Below are 23,836 nucleotides of genomic sequence, written 5' to 3' on the forward strand. Positions count from 1 at the left end.
CCCACGGAGCCGCCGGGATGGAATCGATGCTTTTATTGTTTTTCCAAACCTTTCCTGTTTCTCTAAAACTTCCCCCAAACCCGCAGGCGGCGCCTCGCTCCGAACAGTCCTGTTTTCCACGCTCTTCGTCCTGAAACAAGAAAGAATCGGCAAAATGGGAAGAAATTCATCTTAATAGGATGAACGAAACATCAGGGATGCTTCCTAACGAAGCAGCCAGGTCCCTCCCCTTAATTAACGCCCAAAGCAAAGGCAAAACTGGGCTCAGGAAGGCCAAAACTGGGCTCGGGAAGGCAAAACTGGGCTCGGGAAGGCAAAATTGGGTTCGGGAAGGCCAAATCTGGGCTCGGGAAGGCCAAATCTGGGCTCGGGAAAGCAAAATTGAGTTCGGGAAGGCCAAAACTGGGCTCGGGAAGGCAAAACTGAGCTCTGGAACACCAAAACTGGGCTCAGGAAGGCAAAACTGGGCTCGGGAAGGCCAAAACTGGGCTCGGGAAGGCCAAAACTGGGCTCAGGAAGGCCAAAACTGGGCTCGGGAAGGCAAAACTGGGCTCGGGAAGGTGAAAACTGGGCTCAGGAAAGCCAAAACTGGGCTCGGGAAGGCAAAACTGGGCTCGGGAAGGCCAAAACTGGGCTCGGGAAGGGCAAAACTGGGCTCGGGAAGGCAAAATTGGGCTCAGGAAGGCAGAAACTGGGCTCAGGAAAGCCAAAACTGGGCTCGGGAAGGCCAAAACTGGGCTCGGGAAGGTGAAAACTGGGCTCAGGAAAGCCAAAACTGGGCTCGGGAAGGCCAAAACTGGGCTCGGGAAGGCAAAACTGGGCTCGGGAAGGCCAAAACTGGGCTCGGGAAGGCAAAATTGGGCTCAGGAAGGCAGAAACTGGGCTCAGGAAAGCCAAAACTGGGCTCGGGAAGGCAAAATTGGGCTCGGGAAGGCAAAATTGGGCTCGGGAAGGCCAAAACTGGGCTCGGGAAGGCCAAAACTGGGCTCGGGAAGGTGAAAACTGGGCTCGGGAAGGCCAAAACTGGGCTCGGGAAGGCAAAAACTGGGCCCGGGAAGGCAAAACTGGGCTCAGGAAGGCCAAAACTGGGCTTGGGAAGGCAAAAACTGGGCTCGGGAAGGCAAAACTGGGCTCGGGAAGGTAAAAACCAGGCCCGGGAAAGGCAAATTTAGATGCTGGGGGTGAAAAACTCCAAGAAGAAATCAAAAATTAGGGATTAAACCATCACCTTCTACAAATATTCCTATTATTCCTGTTGCGGCTCCGTAGCTGCTGGAGGAGCCGCCGCCTCCTCGTCTTCCTCAGCGCAGCCGCCTGCCACCGCGCTCCTGCTTTCCTCCTCCTCTTTGCCTGCCCAACCCTCACGTTCATTTTGGGGGGAAACGGCTGATTCTTGAGGATTTTCCGGAGCTGGAGGCTGCTTTTCCGAAGCTTCTGATGGCGCCGTCGCCTCCAAAGGCGCCTCCGATGTCGTCTCTTCTGCTTCCAGCTCATCATCTTGCAGGAACGGGGGCATCAGAAGTGGTTTGGGGGGCTGATCCGGCTCGCCCAGATTTTTAAGGAATTCCTCAGGTTTGGAAAACTCTTGGGAAGCTTCTGCCGCTTCCGGAGCTTCTCCGATTCCTCCTTCGCCTTCCTGGGCAACCTCCGCAGTGGCGGTTTCAGTCACTCCTTCCCCGGTGCCGTCGCCGCCATCCAAAGCTTCATCCACCTCCTGATCTGCGATTTCATCCGTAAACGGATCTTCTCCCTGCGGGAAAAAAAAGAGACAGGAGAAAGACAAGGAGTCATCCGCAACGCAAAAAAAGTGGCAGAGGGTTCGTTTTTGGCGACGGCCGAGTCTTAAAAGGATGGGAAAAACTACAATCCATTGTGGAAAATCCCAAAGGATTTGCAGCAAGCGAAGAACACCGGGAAAAACGATCTCACGCCAGGGAGGAGTGGAAAAGATCCGCAAAAAAAAAACCCTCCTTGCGTGGCGTGGTGGGGACAGACCCTGCGCTAAGGAAGAGCCGTGCCGGTGCTGCCGCCGGAGCGTGCCGGCGCTAATCGGCTCCGCTCCTCACCCGGGAGGAATTTTGGTTTAACCGACACGATTAAAATCCAAAAGGAATTTCCTCAACCCTCCGGCCAGCGACGCTTCCAGGCTTTCCCTTCGCCTGGTTGGTTGTGTCGGGAGACGGAGGAATCCAGACGCGGTCGCAACCTCGCAGCCCTCCTCCCGCCCCCGGAGGGGTCTCCGGGAACACCAAGACCCTGCGGATTTGGGTAGTTTGGGTTGGCTACGTTTGGGTTTGGAAGTGGTTACCTTGATCCGGGTTGGCAACGGATCCGAGCACGGCTCCCCCCGCGCCTCAGGGGGCTCCGCCGACAAGCGGGGTGAGCGCTCGGAGCACCGAAACCGGGAGCTGCTGCCCTCCATCCCTGTCCTGGCCAGAGAGGAGATGCCCCACGCGCCCCTGGCTGCCATCCGGGGACAAACCCTGCTCCTGGAATTCCCTTTTTCCCCTCCTCTCCCAGGTCACCGCCACAGACCGGGCCGGGAAAGAGGTGGCGGAAACCTCGCCTGGAATCTGATCGGCCGCAGCGGAGCTGGGAGTTTGGGGGGGATTTTCTGGCAAGCGGGAGGCAAAATGCTCTCCAACTCCTTCCCACCCCACTGTGGGGGTGGAGATTCCCGGACTCACACCGGGTTGGGAAGATCCATGCAGGTGGAGGAGGAACCTCAACGTTCATCTTCTCCGGCTGAGGCTCCCGCCCCGTGGAGGTGACGGAGGGGGGGAACAAAACCAGCGCCCTGGACCCCAACGTCCGACGTCACCGGGATAATCTCCCGGGGGGAGCGAAGCCCACTCGTGGTGGGGACCGCCACGGCTTCCCACGGGACGGGCGAGCTGTCCCGCCCATCCCTCCGAGGAGGAATCGTGAGGCCGATGGTCAAGAACTGATGCGGCCACGTCTTGATTAACTAACGGCCATGCGGCCTTCCTGCTCGGGAAGGTTTTGCCGGCAACGTTCACGGCAAAGGCGGCTCTTGGCATTTACCTGGAATCCTCAGATTTTCCTTCCACCCCTTTTCAGTCTGGTTTTGCACCTGGGAATGATACGGAGCCCGTGCTGGGATGGATCCGAAGATCTCCTCGTGCCGCTGGCCAAAGGTCCCGTGCCGATGCAGTTAGCTCTGCCGGCAGCCTTTGATACCGGAGCTCATGAGGAGAGGAGGCCGTGCCTGCGGACCCTGGCAGGGGTAGACGGAGTTGCACTTGAGCGGTCCCGGCCTTTTTGGGGAGAGGGGAGTTTTATTTATGGTTTAAATCTCTCGGAGAGATCCTGGAGGTTCGCACCTCCTCTGCCCCGAGGGCTCTCTCCTTCTCGGGTGGGGTTTGCCCTCACCCTCCTGGTCAAGAGGAACAAGAGCGGTTTAAGGGACACGGCCATCCCACGCCGGCACGCTCAGCTCAGCGGCTCCGTTCCCCCGGACTCCCAAAGCGGAGTCGCCAGTTTTATGGATCTGAGCACAGACCGGGCCTGACGAGAGCCAGCTCCGTCCAGGTTTGGGCCACATTCCCAACCGGGACTCCGGTGGGCGAGGGGAAAGAGTCTGCTCCCCCGTAGGGGGCCGTGTGTCGGCATCTGCCCGCCCTTGGCTGCACACAAGGGCTTCTCCTGCCGGATCCTGGGCCGTTCCCGGATTCCCAGGGAACAAGCAAGTAGCCAAAAGCGCTTCTTTTCCTCTTCGCCTGGTGGAGGAGGTTGCGACCTTTCCTCTCTCGGATGCAGACCTCGCCCGTTAAACCCACGCCGGACCCGCGGATACCGCGAGGTGCTTTAGGCTCAGCACACACGCCCAGCGACGTTCCCGCACGGAGCGGAAAACCCCCCAAACGCTGCCAAGACCGCGCTTGCCTTCCGGCCTTCGTCATTCCACACGCTGCTTTAGGCTTAAGCCAACCCTACCCCGACCTCTCCTCGTGCTCCATCCCGGCTCAGACGATCGGTTGGGGCGATCTCTGCCACTTCCCAAAGGAAGAGGAGGAAAAAAAGGGGGCTAAGGAAAGCATTCCGGCTCCTAGAAACTGGATGGCCTCCCCTTACCTCGGGACGCGCTGCCCGGAGCACCGGAGCTCAGCTCTTTGAGATAAACCAGAGCTCAGCTCTAACGAGATAAGCATTCCGTCCCTGATGCAAGGCCAGCAGGCGGGCCAGGAGCCGTCCACATCGGAGTCAATCCCGGCAGGACTCAAACGGTGCCTTCCCATCCCACCCGCTGCTTTCCCTGCACCGGGGAGGAATCGGAGGCCTCCCCAAGGCCTCACGCGCACAGCGGCTTTGGGAACCTGGAGCTCCTTTGGCTACTTTGGTTCCTTTAATTCCTTTTCAGCTTTGGATGGTTCCGGAACGGATCTACCCGGCACCTGGGAAGGAGGCAGCGAGTACAGGCTGCGAGCTCCGGAAAAACACACACACAAGAAGAGGGAAAGTGCCTACAGAGAAGACAAACCGGACTCGAGATGCAGAAAGAAAACTGCAGTGGAGCAAAAGCTCCGCTTCTCCCGTCCGTGCGGCACAGCAGGACGCGGCTCTGGTTGCTCCGGGACCTCGGCGGGAGCTGCCGTCTCCCTCGTTCACTCACCTTGAGGTATTTTTCCAGCATCTTTACGATGTGTTTGTTGTTCAAGACGCTCTTGGCGACGTGCAAGCTGGTTTTCTTGAACTGCTCCGCCGCCATCTGAAAAGGAACCAAAACTGGGATCAGGCCAAGAAGGGAAGAGTTTGAGCTCAGAGAGTGGATCCAGAGGTTGCGTTCCCTCCTCCTCCTGGAAGGCTTTGATCCCAAATCCCAGAAAAGAACACAAAAAAAAAAAGGGATGCGAGGGAGCACCCGCAGCTCTTCCACTACCGGGAGAACAAAATGGTTTGGCCTCAGCAGGAACGCCCCCTAAATGCCCAGATCGGCCCAGGAGAGAAACATCCACGTCAACTACGTCACACAAATACAGATAGAGATCAGTCCAAGGGATGCGCAGCGCTGAGCCCTCCTCATCCCGACCCCCTCTGCAGTTCCCACAACCTCTCTCCAGTTTCTGTCTGTTCAGTCACCAATTCCACCTCATTTGCCAACCCCCCAAGCACCCTCGAGGCCACTTTTGACTTTAATTTCTAGCGAATCTTGAAGAGAAAGTCTCTCCTCTGTGCGTTTGCACTGTTTGCCTGGACGGCGTGCCCTGCTGAACCCCAGAAAAGGCCAGCAATCCTTTCTAATATCCTTTTTTTTCCATTCACCTCGCTTCTCATCTCCTCCCGTTTCAGAGAATCATAGAATGGGTTGGAAGGGACCTCAAAGCCCATCCAGTTCCACCCCTGCCATGGGGACACCTCCCACCGGATCAGGAGCTCCGAGCCCCATCCAACCTGGCCGTGAGCATCTCCAGGGATGGGGCAGCCACGGCTCCTCGGGGCAACCTGGGCCAGGGGTTCTTCAACCTCATGGTGAAGAAGTTCCTCCTTAAGTCAAGCCCCAAATCTTCTCCTCTCCAGTTTGTCGCCGCTGCCCCTCGTCCCATCCCCACGAGCCTTTGGGAACAGCCCCTGCGCAGCTTTCCTGGAGCCCCTTCAGGTGCTGCAGCTGCTCGAAGGTCTCCTGGGAGCCTTCTCCAGGCTGACCGAGCCCAACTCTCAGCCCGGCCTCGGGCGGGAGGTTCTGCAGCCCTCGCAGCATCCTTGGAGCCTCCTCTGGGCCCCTTCCAACAGCTCCATCTCCTCCTTCGGGTGAGGATTCCCGAGCTGGACCCGCTCCTCCAGCTGAGGTGTCGGCGAGGGGCAGAGGGGCAGATCCCCTCCCTCCCTGCTGCCCACGCGGCTCTGGATGCAGCCCGGGACACGGGGGGGTTCTGGGCCGCGAGCGCTCGTTGCCACCTCACGTCGAGCTTCTCCTCGGCCGACACCGCAAGTCCTTCTCCTCAGGGCTGCTCTCCATCCCATCATCCCCCATCCTGGATGGAAACCGCCCCGACCCAGGGTTAGGACCTTGCCCGTGGCCTCGGGGAACCTCCTGAGGTTCTCCAGCCCCACTTCTCCAGCCTGTCCAGGTCCCTCTGGAATTATATGGAATATTATTATTATTCCCTCTGGAATAATATCATGGAATGACCAGGTTGGAAAAGATCTCTTGGATCATTGAGTCCAACCACTATGTCCTGCGCTGTCTGGAAAGAAGCAAACCCCGAGCTCTGATCCCAACCCGGGGCTCCCACCCGTGCTTTTATCCCTGAGCCTCACCTTGGGTGTTGGGTTGGGTTCTGGTGAGGATTCCAGAACCGGACCCGCTCCTCCAGCTGAGGTCTCAGCGAGAGGAATGAAGAGGCCGAATGCCCTCTCTCCGTGCTGGCCACGCACAACCAACCCTGCAGCCTTGTCCCCCGCCCCCCACCAGCAGCTCAGCAGCTTCACCTTGGGCTGTCAGCCAGGACCACCCAAGGTTTTTAGAAGCCATAAACAATCCTGGAGCACACGGACGCGTCCTTTGACCGTGGCAGAGCCGAAACGCTCCCGTTGGGAAAGCCAGTTGAGCTACTTACCCTGCGGTTCCTGTTGTGGTCGGCGGATCGGAGGTGCCTCTGGAGAAGATGGTTCTGCGCGGGGATCAACATATCGCACGCCATGCAGTGAGCCGCCTCGATCTTCTTGAAGAAGTGTTCCTGGCCAATCCCTACGGCGCAGAGGAGCCGAAAGCCCAAAGAAAGGAGACGTTTGGCTGGTTAACACCCTTCCACCCTCTCCACCTCCATCCTTCCTTCCTTCCAGTTCCTGTTTCCAGACCAAAACTCACATGCGTTGCCCCAAGGAGAGTTTCTCTGCTCTAGAATGGATCGTTCGGACACAATATCCAAGTGCAGGAGGAAAATCCAAGTGCAGGAGGAAGGGAGACGGGGATAACAGCCTTTCCTGAGGCTTTCCTATCGCCTTTCCTGAGGCTGTTTTCTTCCCCAAACCAGCCTGCCCCTCCGAAAAGCCATTTACTGAAGGTGCAAAGGCCAACTGGAGCTTCCCCGGCTCCGGATTCTCTCCTCCACCCTACTCAGGCTCCGGCTTTCCGCTCACGACGTTCCAGAGCTGAATTGAACTCATTCCTCCCAACACCAACCCGGCAACGGGGACGCGGACACTGCTCAGGCCAAGCAGATTTTTTTCCCCCGTCGCACTTCTGAGCAGCAGCTCAGCGTTGCTGCTTTCTTTTAATGTTAGAATCCAACACGGAATCCGGTGGCAGGAGCCAAACAGCAGGAAAAATCAACAATTCCAGGGAGTTTTCACCTAATTTTAGTACCTGGGGTGCTGAGCGAGCTTCCCTGCTGCTTGTAGAACCGGAGGAGGGCATCGCCCCTTCCCCATCAAGATCTTTTCTAACACAAAAGCAGCAAAACCTCACCCCAAACCTACCGCTGAGCCACCCAGACGCAAATTCCAAGCACAAATTCCCTCTCGGAGCGATATTCATCTGTTTTTCCAGCACCGAAGGAGTGTGTAAGACGCTCACCCTTAAAAGGATCCGGTTTCTGCTTCGTGCCCTCCTTCTCCGTCAGCTCCTGGCGGCGCTTCTCGATTTTCTTATTCCGGTTGACGATGTATTCCTAGAGGGAAAAAGGACAAAACTTGACGTCTCCCTCAATGCAGCGGGATAAGCGAGGAACGCCGAAGGGAAACGGGCTCTCCAAGGACACCGGCAGCTGATAAAAGAACTGTTTTCCCCTTCCCATCCCACATCAAGAGCTGGAAAGATCCAAATCGGAGCCAAACAGAACCCACTGCTCATCCGATTCCTTGTGGGAAACCCCAAACCCTCGAAAAAGGCCCCCAAAATGCAAATATCAGTCCTCTGGAAAAGAAGATAAACGAAAAGAAAGGTTTTTATCTCCATTTCCTCAGCTCCGGGTGTGTAGATGACAAGGATCGTCTCTAGGATAGCAATTCCCAGTCATTCCCTTCCAATTCAGCCAATCAAGGCGCTCTCCCAACAGGAAAACTCATGGGAAAGAGCGTCATGTCAAGGGATGTCATTAGGTGATGGGTTAATATGAGTTAACGAAGCAGGGGGCTGCATGGGGATGGATTTACAACCCCTTCCAGTCTGCAGGGAAACCTGGGAAGGCAAAAACTGGGCCTGGGAAGGCAAAACTGGGCCTGGGAAAGGCAAAACTGGGCCTGGGAAAGGCAAAACTGGGCCTGGAAAGGTAAAACTGGGCCCGGGAAAGGCAAAACTGGGCCCGGGAAAGGTAAAAATGGGCCTGGGAGAGGCAAAACTGGGCCGGGAAAGGCAAAACTGGGCCTGGGAGAGGTAAACCTGGGCCTGGGAGAGGTAAACCTGGGCCTGGGAGAGGTAAAACTGGGCCTGGGAGAGGTAAAACTGGGCCGGGAAAGGCAAAATTGGGCCTGGGAAAGATAAAACTGGGCCTGGGAAAGGTAAATCTGGGCCTGAGAGAGGCAAAACTGGGCCTGGGAAAGGTAAAACTGGGCCTAGGAAAGGCAAAATTGGGCCTGGGAAAGGCTAAACTGGGCCTGGGAAAGGTAAAACTGGGCCTGGGAGAGGTAAAACTGGGCCTGGGAGAGGTAAAACTGGGCCTGGGAAGGTAAAAATGGGCCTGGGAAAGGCTAAACTGGGCCTGGGAGAGGTAAAACTGGGCCTGGGAGAGGTAAAACTGGGCCTGGAAAGGTAAAACTGGGCCTGGGAAAGGTAAAACTGGGCCTGGGAGAGGTAAAACTGGGCATGGGAAGGTAAAAATGGGCCTGGGAAGGTAAAACTGGGCCGGGAAAGGTAAAACTGGGCCTGGGAAAGGCAAAACTGGGCCTGGGAGAGGTAAAACTGGGCCTGGGAAGGTAAAAATGGGCCTGGGAAAGGCTAAACTGGGCCTGGGAAAGGTAAAACTGGGCCTGGGAGAGGTAAAACTGGGCCTGGGAGAGGTAAAACTGGGCCTGGGAAGGTAAAAATGGGCCTGGGAAAGGCTAAACTGGGCCTGGGAGAGGTAAAACTGGGCCTGGGAGAGGTAAAACTGGGCCTGGGAGAGGCAAAACTGGGCCTGGAAAGGTAAAACTGGGCCTGGGAAAGGTAAAACTGGGCCTGGGAGAGGTAAAACTGGGCCTGGGAGAGGTAAAACTGGGCTTGGGAGACATAAAACTGGGCTTGGGAGACATAAAACTGGGCCGGGAAAGGTAAAACTGGGCCTGGGAAGGTAAAACTGGGCCTGGGAGAGGCAAAACTGGGCCTGGGAAAGGTAAAACTTGGCCTGGGAAGGGCTAAACTGGGCCTGGAATGGTAAAACTGGACCTGGGAAAGGTAAAACTGGACCTGGGAAAGATAAAACTGGGCTGGGAAAGGCTAAACTGGGCCTGAGAGAGGCAAAACTTGGCCTGAGAGAGGCAAAACTGGGCTTGGGAAAAGCAAAACTGGACCTGGGAAGGCAAAACTGGACCGGGAATTCTCTACCCACCTGCAGAAACTCAACGGTTTTATCTGGGAGTTTGGTACCGATGTATCGCAAAGTGTCCTTGTGGAACTTGCTCTGGAGATGCTTCTGGATCTCTTCTTCCTCAAAACTGCGGAACTTGCAGACGGAACAGGCAAACTGGATTCTAAAGGGAGCAATTTGAACCGCGAATGAACTCTTTTAAGGCTTGAAGAACATCAAGATGTGACCGTCCGAACAGCAAGGTGGTAGGACCAGCCCTTAAAACACCCTCTGGAAGGGGAAACTCCACCCTCGCCTGCGTATCGAACGCTGCATCGTCTTAAAAGAGCCAAGAAAAGCAAGAAATGCTGCTGGAATCGCAGTGTGGAGCCCCGTAAACCCTCCTCCCAGGAGCTCAGAGTTGTCCCACGTTAACAGGAGAGCTACATCGGTCAATATTCCTTGGGAACGGCCTGGCTTATGGCTTTCCTCACCTGTCCATAGCACGATCGCGCATCCTGTCTCTTCTCCGCTGCTTCTCCCTCTTCTTTTTCACCTCCTCATCGTCGTCTTCACAGCCGTCTCCAGATGCTGGTGAAGGGAAGGAGAGAAATGGGAATGACTGCCTTCCCAATCCGACGGCTGAAGTGTTTTAGGACCCAAATTCCTTGGTTTCCTCTTCACTCTTAGCTTCGGGAAGTCACAAACTCTCCCTTTCCCAACGCAGCTTCTGACTACCGGGAATTAGGAGCCTCTTTCCAAGATCTAAAGTATTCTAAGACCCAATCCCTCCTCTCCGCTGCTTCCCACTCCACCAGGACGTGCCGTCAGGAGAAAACAGCTTGACTTTTACACTGCTGCAGATCCCTTTTTTCCCCTCAGGTGGAGCCGCTCCTTCCCATATTTCCTTTTTTCCCCCCGTTCACGTTTTCCCACAAGGCTGAAAACGCTCCTTAAGGAAGCTCAGCTTCCTTGGGATGGTTTGGGGGTACGTTCCTCATTCTGCCTTCCTAAGAACTCCTTGAGAATGAATGGGAAAGCTAAAAAAGAACCCAATCCCTGCAGAACTTTGGGTTAGAAAGTCACGAGACGGAGCTCTGAAAGCCCCACCGGAATTGGTAATGATTCACCAGCACCGTTTTCAGAGAATCATGGAATGGGTTGGGTTGGAAAGGACCTCAAAGCCCGTCCAATTCCAACCCTTCCGTGGGCAGGGACACCTCCCGCTGGATCAGGGGCTCTAAGCCCCATCCAACCTCGCCTGGAACATCTCCAGGGATGGAGGAGCCACTTCTCGGGGCAACCTGGGCCTCCCCACCCTCCCAAGAGAACATTTCTCTTCAAGATCTCACCTCAATCTTCCCTCTTTCAGCTCAAAACCATTCTCCTCATCCTATCCCTGATCCAGAGCCCCTCCCCAGCTTTCCTGGAGGCCCCTTTCCTACTGGAAGGTGCTCTAAGGTCTCCCTGAACCTTCTCCCCTCCAGGCTGAACAACCCCAACTCTCAGCCTGTCTCCTACAGGAGGTTCTCCAGCCCTCGGATCATCTCCGGGGCCTCCTCTGGCCTCGCTCCAGTAGCTCCACGTCCTTCCTGACGCCTGGACACCAGACCCAGATATCAGAGGGAGGCTTAAACCAGGATTTTAACATCCACCCGCAGCTCGTTTTCCGTCTGGAACACAACCCAAGGCAGCAAGAGCAACCCCACGCGTGGTTTTTCGCCACATCACGTCACGCAGGAAGCATAAAGTGCTTGAGGTTGATGTTCCCTTCCCCAAAATCCCAATCCCAAACCAGTTGTTGTGGATTCTGCCGCTCTGGACCACAGGGTTTTAAATCAGAATTCTAATACAGCTTCTATTGGAAAAAAAATCAAACCCGAAGAGGGTTTTCTCCCAGTGACCGAAGCCTCCGAGGATTATTTAGTTTACGATATTCCTGCTCTGCCCTGCGCTGAGACATCTGCGTCCTCACCGCCGCCCTCCACGCTGGAGAAACAAATGTCATGGCCAAAAGATCCATCTGTACATCCGGGAACCTCCGGAGAGGAGCGGTTTTGGCACCTCTCGGCTAACCGGAGCGGCACAGGATAGGCTGTGCCAGAGGCCCAACCCGGGAACGGATCACAGCAGGAGCTGCACCAGCTTTGACCAAAACAACCAAACTTTGAGGTGAAGCAGACGGATTCCGAGCAGGAGGAATCCAGGAGGACTGCATGAAAGGGGGTAACACCTCATCTTCCTCCATCAAATCTCCCCAGCGCCCGTTCTCCTGGAAAAGAGAAAGACAAAAAAGGTTCAGGAGTTATTTAGGGGGATGTGGAAGTTTCAAGAGTCTCCAACCAAGCCAGGGATTAACGAATTGTGGATTAACGAACTGTGGATTAATGAATTATGGATTAATGAATTGTGGATTAAGTGTCCCTTTTTATTCATGTTCACAAACAAATTCTTTTCCAGCGATCAGCTCGTACGGCATCGCTTCTCGCGCTCACAATTTAAAGGCCGGGCAATTGGGAAACACGAGGGCCAACGTTACACCAGGAACCCAAACGGCAACAACCTCCATCCAGTCCGGCAGAGCGACTGCCGGAACGGAAACAGCCGCTCCTCAGAGTTCAGCCCTACGGAGCCATGGCAGCAGCAGAGGAACAAGCGCAGGATCGCCGCTTTCCCACTTCCAAGTGCTTTCCAGGCACTTTGGCACAAGCGGATCTGCCAGCGATCCCCGCGGAAGGGCTCAGGAGAGGATGGAGTAAACGCCTTTGCAATATATGGGCTCAACCCCCTATTTCTGGGGGATTTTAACCCCTCCAGTGTGGCAAAAAAGCACAGAGGAACCTCCTCGAGCAGTTCAACGTTCCCACACCTGCCAGAAAGAATGATGAGAAAAGGGTACTTACACCTCTGTCAGCTTCATCTCCCGATTTCTCCTCCCCGTCGCCCTCATCTGTTGTGGACAAGAGAAACCACTCAGCTGGAGTTGGGATCCGTTTCTCCCCCCCCCCGATGAATCCCCACACGCTGCGACAGCGATTCAGGCCCCGTGAGGAACGGCAAAAAGCTCCTCTGCACCTCCGCAAACCTCCTTTTTGCTCAGATAATCCTCACCGCGGGCACCACGTCTTTTCCCAGGCCACAAAATAAAGGAATTAAGAGAGTCCGTGGAGTCGCGGGAGGGTTTGAACAACGCTAACGACTCAAACGAATGGCTGTAAAACTCTGAGAGTAAAACTCTAAAACGAGGAGAAAGTGGAAAATATCTGTTTGAAGATATGGAGGTTCTCCAAAGGGATCTGGACCCATGGCAGGAGGTTTAACGAGGCCAAACGGCGAGTCCTGCGCTTCGGGATCCAACCCCGAGCAGCTCCAGGCTTGGGGAAGAGCGGCTGGAAAGCTGCCTGGAGGAGAAGGACCTGGAGGGGGTGGTTGACACCAACTAAACGTCAGCCAGCGGTGGCCCAAGTGGCCAAGAAGGCCAAGAGCATCTTGGCTTGGATCAGAGACAGCGTGGCCAGCAGGGATTCTGCCCCTGGACTCGGCGCTGGTGACGCCACACCTCGAATACCGAGTTGAGTTTTGGATCCTTCACTCCAAGAAGGATGTTGAGGTTCTGGAGCGTCCAGAGAAGAGCACCGAAGCTGGTGAAGGCCCTGGAGAACAAATCTGAGGAGGACCTGGGGATGTTCAGCCTGGAGGAGACTGAGAGGAGACCTTCTCACTGCCTACAACTACCTGAGAAGACGCTGAAGAGAGGTGGGAGTTGGGCTCCTCTCCCCAGGGACAGAACAAGGGGGAACGGCCTCAGGCTGCGCCGGGGGAGCCTCACACTGGTCATTAAGAAAAGATTTTTCACCGAAAGGGTCCTGAGGCCCCGGCAGAGGCCGCCCGGGGCGGTGTCACCATCCCTAGGGGCGTTTAAAAGACGCGCAGAGGAGGTACTTAAGGACATGGTTTGGTGGCAGATAGGTATGGTTGGACTCGATGAGCTCCGAGTTCTTTTCCAACCTGGTTGTTCTATGATATCGGGGGGGAGGATGAGCTCGCACCGTTCTCCGTGTTGTCTCCCTCGCTGTCCGTCTTGGCCTGTTTGCCATCCGGTTCATCTCCGCTTTGTGACTGCTTTCGTTTCCTTCCTCCTCCCTCACTGTCTGATCGCCCTCCGGAACGGTTTCGAAAACCTCTTCTCTTGGGCTAAAAGGGGAAGAAAACAGTTGTATCAACAAACTTGAGGCACCACAAAAGCTTAAAAATTCAAGTTTTCCACCATTCCGCTAATTCTTGTGACATATTTTGGCTACGAAATGGTTCCAGAGCTGTGTTAGTGCCCCTGGAGCGCGGGTTTGTTAAACCTCCTCAGCTTCTCCCAGCCCCACTTCTCCACCCTGTCCAGACCCCTCTGAAGGATGGGATGTCACCCAGAGGGACCTGGACAGGCTGGAGAAGTGGGGCTGGAGAACCTCAGGAGGTTCCCCGAGGCCACGGGCAAGGTCCTACCCCTGGGTCGGGGCGGTTTCCATCCAGGATGGGGGATGATGGGATGGAGAGCAGCCCTGAGGAGAAGGACTTGCGGTGTCTGCCAAGGAGAAGCTCGACGTGAGGTGGCAACGAGCGCTCGCGGCCCAGAACCCCCCCGTGTCCCGGGCTGCATCCAGAGCCGCGTGGGCAGCAGGGAGGGAGGGGATCTGCCCCTCTGCCCCTCGCCGACACCTCAGCTGGAGGAGCGGGTCCAGCTCGGCAATCCTCACCCGAAGGAGGAGATGGAGCTGTTGGAAGGGGCCCAGAGGAGGCTCCAAGGATGCTGCGAGGGCTGCAGAACCTCCCGCCCGAGGCCGGGCTGAGAGTTGGGCTCGGTCAGCCTGGAGAAGGCTCCCAGGAGACCTTCGAGCAGCTGCAGTGCCTGAAGGGGCTCCAGGAGAGCTGCGCAGGGGCTGTTCCCAAAGGCTCGTGGGGATGGGACGAGGGGCAGCGGCGACAAACTGGAGAGGGGCAGAGTTAGGCTGGACTTGAGGAGGAACTTCTTCACCATGAGGTTGAAGAAACCCTGGCCCAGGTTGCCCCGAGGAGCCGTGGCTGCCCCATCCCTGGAGATGCTCACGGCCAGGTTGGATGGGGCTCGGAGCTCCTGATCCGGTGGGAGGTGTCCCCATGGCAGGGGTGGAACTGGATGAGCTTTAAGGTCTCTTCCAACCCAAACTATTCTATGATTCTATGATTCGAAGCAAGAAAACGACAGTGACGACTTACCGTGAGCGTGTTGGTGTGCCAGGGCACCGTCCCCATCCTGTCTCTGTTTCGCTGCCTCCCCATTCCATACGGGACGTTCCCGTACCGTCCCATTCCCGACATCCCCATCATGCCATAGTCATAGTCTCCGTAGTCACCGTAATCTCCGTAATCGCCATAATCCCCGTAATCCCCGTAATCGCCGTAGTCACCGTAATCTCCATAATCTCCGTAGTCGCTGTAATCGGGAACGAGGGCTTGGGAAAAGAGTGAAGGGAGCCTGTTGGATCCGGCCCCTCCCATCCCACGCCCACCCATGTAGTTTAACTCATTCCAACGAGCCGAGAGGCGTTCGGAGCTGGAGGAGGGCATGAAGTGGTCGGAGCGGTTGAAAGTGTTCAGACGGCCGCGGTTTTGAACGCGGTTTTGAGCTCGGCCTCGGATCAGCCCGTAGTTGTTTCCTCGGTTGCGAGATTGATCCCTACGGTTATCAAATTGGCTCCCGAAGGAATCGTTCCGGTCGGTTCCGACTTCTCCGTAGTCATAGCTGGATCGGTACATGTCACGGTCGTTGAGCGAAGACCTCGAGTCGTATGAATCGAAGGATTCGAATCGGAAAGAGCTGTGTGAGAAGAGACGGCGTCAGCAATCAGAACATCCCTGTGCATCCCCCACCACCGCTTTGGTCACAATCCCAATGCGTTTGGCCAGAAAACGTGGAATAAAAATCATTTTAAACCCCGTGTAGCCATCACTTCCCGTATCCCGCTTCACCTTCCAGGGAAAATAAGTAAATAGCAAAGAATTGTGGTTTGCTGCTCAAGTGTCCAAGCAGGAATGCCACAATTCCACTGATTTCCCAGCACTAAACCCCTCCAAGCGGTGGTTTGTCAGCAGAAGTGCCGATCTCAAAGCTTCCCCAGGTCAAAAGTGCTTCTCCTCGTCCCGGAGTTGTGGATTAATGCGGACAAACCCCTCAGCACCGGGTTTGGCCGCCGCCGCTGAACGGCACAGAAAAAGCAAAACCACGTTTACACAGCGACTCCCATCAGGGTCTGCGTTGTTACCGCAGCAGCAAAGAGCGATTACTGCAAAACAAGGCTCCAGCCGGGCCAAATTGATCCCAGCGGGAGGAAAATCAATGATTACTGGGGAAGAAAGGGATCCAGAGGACAAAAATACATCAAGAAACCTAACAACTAGAAAGAAAATCCCTCTGTAGGATCTAGGAATTGAGTTTAATCCTTCCAGCCCTGGAGCTCCTTCCATCTAGGAATTGAAACTCAACAGCGTTTCATTGCTTTACTGCTCCCACATCAGATTGGTGACGTGAAACGGAGACACACGCGTACAAGGACAGGTTAAAAATCAGCTCGTTTTCCAGACCGGATCGCGCCTGTGCAATTCGAACGGTTTAATCTGAATTGAAAGCCATTAAAATTGATTATTTTGAATGATTCAAATTAAAGAGTCACCTCTCCTGGTCGTCCATGCCGTCCCCGGCACCGCCGCTGCCCTCCTTGGACAGCATATCCAGCCGTTGGTTGATTTTGGCGATGATGGAATCGGAGTTATCGTTGGCCGAAGTCTCGGTGCCGTAGGAGGGGACGGACATGGTGGCGCCGACGTCGGCGCTGAGGCTCAGCTCCGAAGCTTTAGGTGTCTCCCAACCGCTGGAGGTTGCGGCGTAGTTGTACGTGGCCGCCGTGTTGGCGGAAGTGGTTTGGGGGTTGTAGTAGTCATAGCCTTCATAGCCTGGTAGGAAAAGAGAGAGGAAAACCGTGTTAATCCCAGATTATAAAGACATCAGGACCTGGAGGAAGAGTTTGGAGGCCAACAGATCCCACTGGGCAAGGATTTCACCTCCCGTCAAGGACATTTGGAGTCTTAAAGAGCCAATTCCAAAGATTTCCACTTTGCGTGGCCCTAAAAGCCCAAGGTTCTTCCTGCTCTGGGGGATTTTCACGGGAGAAGGCGAGGGCTGCTGGTTGGATCCGCTGCTTTGGAACAGGTTCAGTCAATCCTGCGGAACCCGGAGCCGTCTGCGCAGCACAAACAACGGGAGAAAAGCCAGAGCGGATGCGCGGTCCGGACTGGGACCACTGCTGTTTGATATATCCATCAATGATCTCGACAGTGAAATCGAGGGCGTCCTCAGCCCGTTTGGAGGTGACCCCAAGCCCAGGGGGGCAGTTCCACACCAGAAGGACGGGATGTCACCCAGAGGGACCTGGACAGGCTGGAGAAGTGGGGCTGGAGAACCTCAGGAGGTTCCCCGAGGCCACGGGCAAGGTCCTACCCCTGGGTCGGGGCGGTTTCCATCCAGGATGGGGGATGATGGGATGGAGAGCAGCCCTGAGGAGAAGGACTTGCGGTGCCGGTCGAGGAGAAGCTCGACGTGAGGCGGCAACGAGCGCTCGCGGCCCAGAACCCCCCCGTGTCCCGGGCTGCATCCAGAGCCGCGTGGGCAGCAGGGAGGGAGGGGATCTGCCCCTCTGCCCCTCGCCGACACCTCAGCTGGAGGAGCGGGTCCAGCTCGGGAATCCTCACCCGAAGGAGGAGATGGAGCTGTTGGAAGGGGCCCAGAGGAGGCTCCAAGGATGCTGCGAGGGCTGCAGAACCTCCCGCCCGAGGCCGGGCTGAGAGTTGGGCTCGGTCAGCCTGGAGAAGGCTCCCAGGAGACCTTCGAGCAGCTGCAGCACCTGAAGGGGCTCCAGGAAAGCTGCGCAGGGGCTGTTCCCAAAGGCTCGTGGGGATGGGACGAGGGGCAGCGGCGACAAACTGGAGAGGAGAAGATTTGGGGCTTGACTTAAGGAGGAGCTTCTTCACCATGAGGTTGAAGAAACCCTGGCCCAGGTTGCCCCGAGGAGCCGTGGCTGCCCCATCCCTGGAGATGCTCACGGCCAGGTTGGATGGGGCTCGGAGCTCCTGATCCGGTGGGAGGTGTCCCCATGGCAGGGGTGGCACTGGATGAGCGTTGAGGTCTCTTCCAACCCAACCCATTCTATGATTCTATGAAAACCCCTCATTTCCTTCCGGTGAAGGTCTGAACCCACAGCCTGGCAGGCACTGCTCGATTTTACACTGTAATGACCAAAGAAATCAAGTTTTCAAACACGCTCTCCCAATTTTGTTTGGGAATGTGTTCAAACTGGCTTTAAACAGCCCTGCAATCCAAATCAACGCTAATTAGCTAATTGCTCCAAGAGGAAAAGTTTAGTAGTGAAAGCAAATCAGGTTTCACGACCCGGGAAAGCCTTGGGATTCGAGGGGAAAAACCATAGAATCCCAGTAAAACCAGTTTATGAACGCGCGCATCCGAGAAATGAGAAAGAGAGATGAAAAATAAGTGAACTTTTTCCATCCAGGAGCTGATTTTTCCGCTTTAAGGGCTGATGGGTGGCAGCTGCTCCCCTGGTAGAGGGAAACGCCACAACCACAGCATGAAATAAAGGAAGGAATGAGTGAGGAGCAGCGGTTTCGAAGCTCCACCACGTGCTTTACGCCGAATTCCAGTCTGTGAGGTGGAAAACAGCTCCGTTTGGCACAGCCCGAGCTCTGACCCCAATCCCGGAGGAGTTTCAACACCCACCTTGCCAACTCGGGGCGTTCGTGGCGTAGGTACCTGAGCGGGAGAGAGAAAAAAGGGGTTCAGCAACAAAGGTAAAAGCTCAGAGACAGATATTGCCCACCTAAACGCTACTAAAACTGCGACAGGGAGAAGGTGGGGCTCCTCCGAGCCCACTGTGAGGATAAAAGGGATAATCGACCTTTTTAATATAGAATCATTGAATAGTTTGGGTTGGAAGGGACCTTAAAGGCCATCCAGTGCCACCCCTGCCATGGGGACACCTCCCACCGGATCAGGAGCTCAGAGCCTCATCCAACCCGGGTGAGTTCCGTGGGCGCTCAGGGCTCGCGGTGGCTTTGGCTGCAGTGGGAGCAGCAAGAATTGGTTTGGGTTGGGTTCCGGTGGTTCCTGAAACATGGGAGAGCTTCGCTCGGTCCTCTGTGATTAATTAGGAAGGTTGGAACAGCTCTCTCGGCTCATCCAGCCCACCCCAGCGCCACCAAACCCTGGTCCCACGGGATTCCACCCCACCTGTTTGGAAGGGACCTCAAAGCTCATCCAGTTCCACCCCTGCCATGGGGACACCTCCCACCGGATCAGGAGCTCCGAGCCCCATCCAACCTGGCCGTGAGCATCTCCAGGGATGGGGCAGCCACGGCTCCTCTGGGAACCTGGGCCAGGGGCTCCCCACCCTCGCGGGGAAGAAATTCCTCCTCAAGTCCAGCCTAACTCTGCCCCTCTCCAGTTTGTCGCCGCTGCCCCTCGTCCCATCCCCACGAGCCTTTGGGAACAGCCCCTGCGCAGCTTTCCTGGAGCCCCTTCAGGGGCTGCAGCTGCTCGAAGGTCTCCTGGGAGCCTTCTCCAGGCTGACCGAGCCCAACTCTCAGCCCGGCCTCGGGCGGGAGGTTCTGCAGCCCTCGCAGCATCCTTGGAGCCTCCTCTGGGCCCCTTCCAACAGCTCCATCTCCTCCTTCGGGTGAGGATTCCCGAGCTGGACCCGCTCCTCCAGCTGAGGTGTCGGCGAGGGGCAGAGGGGCAGATCCCCTCCCTCCCTGCTGCCCACGCGGCTCTGGATGCAGCCCGGGACACGGGGGGGTTCTGGGCCGCGAGCGCTCGTTGCCGCCTCACGTCGAGCTTCTCCTCGACCGGCACCGCAAGTCCTTCTCCTCAGGGCTGCTCTCCATCCCATCATCCCCCATCCTGGATGGAAACCGCCCCGACCCAGGGGTAGGACCTTGCCCGTGGCCTTGGGGAACCTCCTGAGGTTCTCCAGCCCCACTTCTCCAGCCTGTCCAGGTCCCTCTGGAATTATATGGAATATTATTATTATTCCCTCTGGAATAATATCATGGAATGACCAGGTTGGAAAAGATCTCTTGGATCATTGAGTCCAACCAATATGTCCTGTCTGGAAAGAAGCAAACCCCGAGCTCTGATCCCAACCCGGAGCTCCCACTCGTGCTTTTCTCTCCGAGCCTCACCTTGGGTGTTGGTGGCCCCCGCGCTCCAAGTGCCGTATCCTGCAAGGAGAAGGAAAGAGCCATCAGAAGGGATCGTCCCACCACGACCGTGAGTTTGCTGCTTCCCACCCCGGCTCTGGAGCTCGGCACAACTTTCACCCCAGCCTGGAGATGGTTTGGGAGGAACAGCCTGGAGCTTTATTCCAGGTTGGAATTAACGCCTGCCATGGGTTTTGGAAGAGGAATCCAGTGGAGGGAGCACTTGTGCTGCAAAACAACCCTTTTAGAGGAGAAAATCTCCAGCATAAACCATCCCAAGGGCTGAAACAGCATCGAGAACGGACGTTTTGAGGGTGTGACACCAGCAGAGGTATCCTTTTCATAGGGAATACGGAACATCCTCATCCCTGATCCAAGGTGAGCATCGCTATTGTATGACTCAAGAAACTTCTCCCTTCTCTTTCCCTCTGGGATCCGTATTTTCCCCTCCATTTGGTGCCTTCTCCTCCCTCCCAAACCCTCTCCGGCTGAGGAAGAACCGGCACAAGCAGCAAATCCCACCCAAACGCATTTCCTTCGTTCCAGCTTCTGAGGCTCACGTCGCTTTTCCATACTTTGGACACCAAATTCACCAAACTCCTCCATTTCAGGAATCAATCCCTGATTTTCCCAAACTCCTCTTTCTTTGGAGACAACCCCTGATGGTGCCAAACCTTTGGCAGCAGCTCCCAATTTTCCAAAGCTTCTGCCCCGCAGCCCCTCCGATCACATCCAATTCCCCTGATGGACACGCAGGACACCTCTCCCTCTTCCCTATTTTCTTTCTTTCCTGGGAAACCACCTTATGTGCACAAGAACCGGCATCTCCCAACACTTGGAAGAAGGAATAAACCACAGGAGAGCTGGACAACGCCAGATCCTGTAGAAACCACGGCACCAGCAAAGCAGGAACCACAACACGGATGCGCCTTTTCCAACCTGAACCTCCAGAGGTTCATCCCTAAACCCCCAAATCTCCAAGAACTCATCCATTTTTACTCTAAGGAAGAGTAGAAGTCCGTAACTAAAGTCTTCCGGAGCTCCAGCGCGCTCAGAGGGTTGGATCTACTCATAGTTCTACACAGCAAATGGAAGATCCAACCTTTAACATCATGAATCCAGTAAAATCCTTCTTGGGAATAACACTCAGCTGCCTAAACGCTTCCGAGTTTTTTATCCAGACTCACTGAGCTGTTGGTAGAGAGAAACCAGCACCGACAGAAGATCCAACGCAGAACGAAGGTGGTTTTAATCTCATCGCGGTTTCCCGCTTTGCTGTTATGGTTGAAAAATAGGTAAAATCCTTAAAAAAGAACATCTAAAAGTGGGGTGAAAGAGGTGCCGGGCTTTGGATCTCCACCAAACTGGAAGCAGAGAGAGGGAACCGGGAAATCCAGCTCGTTGATAGGTCACGACAGCACGACGTTAAGATGAACAATGGAAAACACGGGCGTTAGGGATAGGATAAGAGGCAAAACCGACATCGCTGCGGCTTTATTTATCAAATCCTGACTTAAATGATCGTCAGGTATGGAAACGCTGCTCTTGGTCGAGTGAGTCGCCCTTCGCTTTGCTGCTGGAGTCTCATCTGAAGGCAAAGAGCCACACTTTGGTTCAAAAAAAACCAGTTTGAGAAACGTGGAGAACTGCTTCAACAGTTTGAGGTGGGTTCATGGAATGGTTTAGGTTGGAAGGGACCTCAAAGCCTATGCAGCTCCAACCCTCTGCCACGGGGACACCTCCCACGGGATCAGGGGCTCCAAGCCCCATCCAACCTGGCCTTGAATACCTCCAGGGATGGAGCAGCCACCACTGCTCGGGGCAACATGGACCTCCCCACCCTCCCAGAAGAACATTGCTCCCCAAGATCTCACCTCTTGCAGCTCAAAACCATTCCCCTCATCCTATCCCTGATCCAGAGCCCCTCCCCAGCTTTCCTGGAACCCCTTTCCACCCTAGAAGGTCGCTCTAACCTTGGAGCCTTCTCTTCTCCAGGCTGAACAACCCCAACTCTCAGCCTATTCTCTTACAGGAAGTCCCCCAGCCCTCGCATCACCTCCAGGGCCTCCTCTGGCCTCGCTCTAACAGCTCCATGTCCTCCCTGTGTTGACTACTCCAAAACTAAACCCAGAGCTCCAGGTTTGGTCTCTCCAGAGGGGCAGAATCCCCTCCCTCGTCCTGCTGCTCCCACGGCTTTGGGTGCAGCCCAGGATCTGGTTGGATTCCCAGGCTCGGAGCGTGCTCATGGCCTTCAGAATCGTAGAATGGGTTGGAAGGGACCTCAAAGCTCATCCGGTGCCACCCCTGCCATGGGGACACCTCCCACCGGATCAGGAGCTCCGAGCCCCATCCAACCTGGCCGTGAGCATCTCCAGGGATGGGGCAGCCACGGCTCCTCGGGGCAACCTGGGCCAGGGTTTCTTCAACCTCATGGTGAAGAAATTCCTCCTCAAGTCCAGCCCCAAATCTTCTCCTCTCCAGTTTGTCGCCGCTGCCCCTCGTCCCATCCCCACGAGCCTTTGGGAACAGCCCCTGCGCAGCTTTCCTGGAGCCCCTTCAGGGGCTGCAGCTGCTCGAAGGTCTCCTGGGAGCCTTCTCCAGGCTGACCGAGCCCAACTCTCAGCCCGGCCTCGGGCGGGAGGTTCTGCAGCCCTCGCAGCATCCTTGGAGCCTCCTCTGGGCCCCTTCCAACAGCTCCATCTCCTCCTTCGGGTGAGGATCCCCGAGCTGGACCCGCTCCTCCAGCTGAGGTGTCGGCGAGGGGCAGAGGGGCAGATCCCCTCCCTCCCTGCTGCCCACGCGGCTCTGGATGCAGCCCGGGATCTTCCCGGCCCTCCACCCTCCGGGAAGGCCCCTCCCGCCTCTGCCACCTCACAGCGCTTCTCCCCGCTCAGCACCCCCGGCCCTTCTCCTCACGCTGCTCCCACCCCATCCTCCACGCAGCCGAGATTTCTGCTTAGCGTTACCCCCCACACCCAGATGGTTTTGGCCCTCAGGAAAGGGAAGAACGAGGAGTTCTCAGCGCCCATTCCGGGCCGAGCCCCGAGCGCGGGAGGCGGAGCCGCGCGGCCGCCATTTTGTGTCGTCGTTAGAAATGGGCCCGGCGCCATTTCCGCCCCCCAACGCCATAAAAGGCAGGAGGAGGGAGCCCCGCCCTTCAGACACGCCCGCCTATCAGCGGCGCCGGAGCGGTGAGTGACGTCAGCCTCAACCAATCAGTGCGTGCGGTGCCCAGAGGGGGCGTGGTCAACGCGGACCGTAGAAACTGTTAACTCCACTCCTGCCAGAAAGAACCAATCATAGCGCCGCAGCGCTTACTGACGTCAAGCTGAGCCAATCAGCGCACGCGGCGGCGCAAGGGGGCGGGGCTAACACCACTCGTAAGGGTATAAATACCCCCCTCCCGCCAAAGGGGCCAATCAGTGTCGCAGCAGCGATGAAAGGGGCGGAGCGAGCGCCTCCCACAAGGGTATAAATACCCCCTCCGCCCGTCAAAGGGACGAGTCAGCTCCGCCAATCAGCGTGCGAGGCTGGTAAAGGGGGCGGGGCTAAAGCCTCCCGTAGGGGCTTAGCGCCCCGCGGCCGCCCCCCCCGCCACTCCCGGTCGCCGCGGGAAGGCGAAACCGCCGCTACTACGGAAGGTAGAGGAGAGCAATGGCGTCCCCCGCCCCTCCCTCCCCCGCACTTACCGCCGTATCCCGGCTCCATCGCTGCGCTGCGGCCCGCGGCAGAGCCGACACCGCCACCCGCCCCTCAGCGCCGAAACTGCGGCGCACGCGCGGAGCGACCGACGCCCGTTGGGCCCCGGCGGCCCCCCCGGCGCGCGCTCCCATTGGCCGCGCTCCAAGGCCCCGCCCTCTCAGCGGTCATTGGCCGAGACCGCCCGGAGGCGCCACTTCCGCCTCTGCCATTGGCCGCGCTCAGCGACAGAGCCCTCTCAACGCTGATTGCTCGCTCAGGGGCTCCTCCTGCTCATTGAGGCGTTAATGCCGCGCCCCCTTTGCTCTGATTGGCCGAGTACTACAGTAGAGTCCGCCCCCTGGTCTATTAAGCCACGCCCATTTAGCGCCTATCAGCCGAACCCCCATGACCACGCC

General features: G+C 56.5%; 1 protein-coding gene across 4 annotated transcripts; it reads right to left on the bottom strand.

Annotated features, from left to right (window-relative positions):
* On the bottom strand, positions 1 to 23,583 carry AKAP8 (A-kinase anchoring protein 8). 4 transcript variants are annotated; one of them, XM_054051852.1, is made up of 14 exons: positions 23,429 to 23,582; positions 19,722 to 19,760; positions 18,262 to 18,294; positions 16,145 to 16,424; positions 14,691 to 15,291; positions 13,493 to 13,637; positions 12,349 to 12,393; positions 9,938 to 10,034; positions 9,486 to 9,627; positions 7,538 to 7,631; positions 6,579 to 6,709; positions 4,634 to 4,729; positions 1,229 to 1,750; positions 1 to 130 (listed from the first exon to the last, which is right to left on the bottom strand). In XM_054051852.1, exons 1-13 carry the CDS (start codon positions 23,445 to 23,447, stop codon positions 1,247 to 1,249), a joined length of 2,226 nt encoding a protein of 741 aa, XP_053907827.1. In that variant the 5' UTR covers positions 23,448 to 23,582; the 3' UTR covers positions 1 to 130; positions 1,229 to 1,246. The 4 variants fall into 4 exon arrangements, 1 of the variants encoding a protein (XP_053907827.1); XR_008447429.1 differs by lacking the exon at positions 1 to 130 and adding an exon at positions 3,046 to 4,484 and having other exon boundaries at positions 1,614 to 1,750; positions 23,429 to 23,583; XR_008447430.1 differs by lacking the exon at positions 1 to 130 and adding an exon at positions 3,046 to 3,238 and having other exon boundaries at positions 1,614 to 1,750; positions 23,429 to 23,581.
* Between the last annotated feature and the right edge of the window lie 253 nt (positions 23,584 to 23,836).

The sequence above is a fragment of the Cuculus canorus genome, chromosome 30, assembly GCF_017976375.1.
Source record: "Cuculus canorus isolate bCucCan1 chromosome 30, bCucCan1.pri, whole genome shotgun sequence".
NCBI lineage: Eukaryota > Metazoa > Chordata > Aves > Cuculiformes > Cuculidae > Cuculus > Cuculus canorus.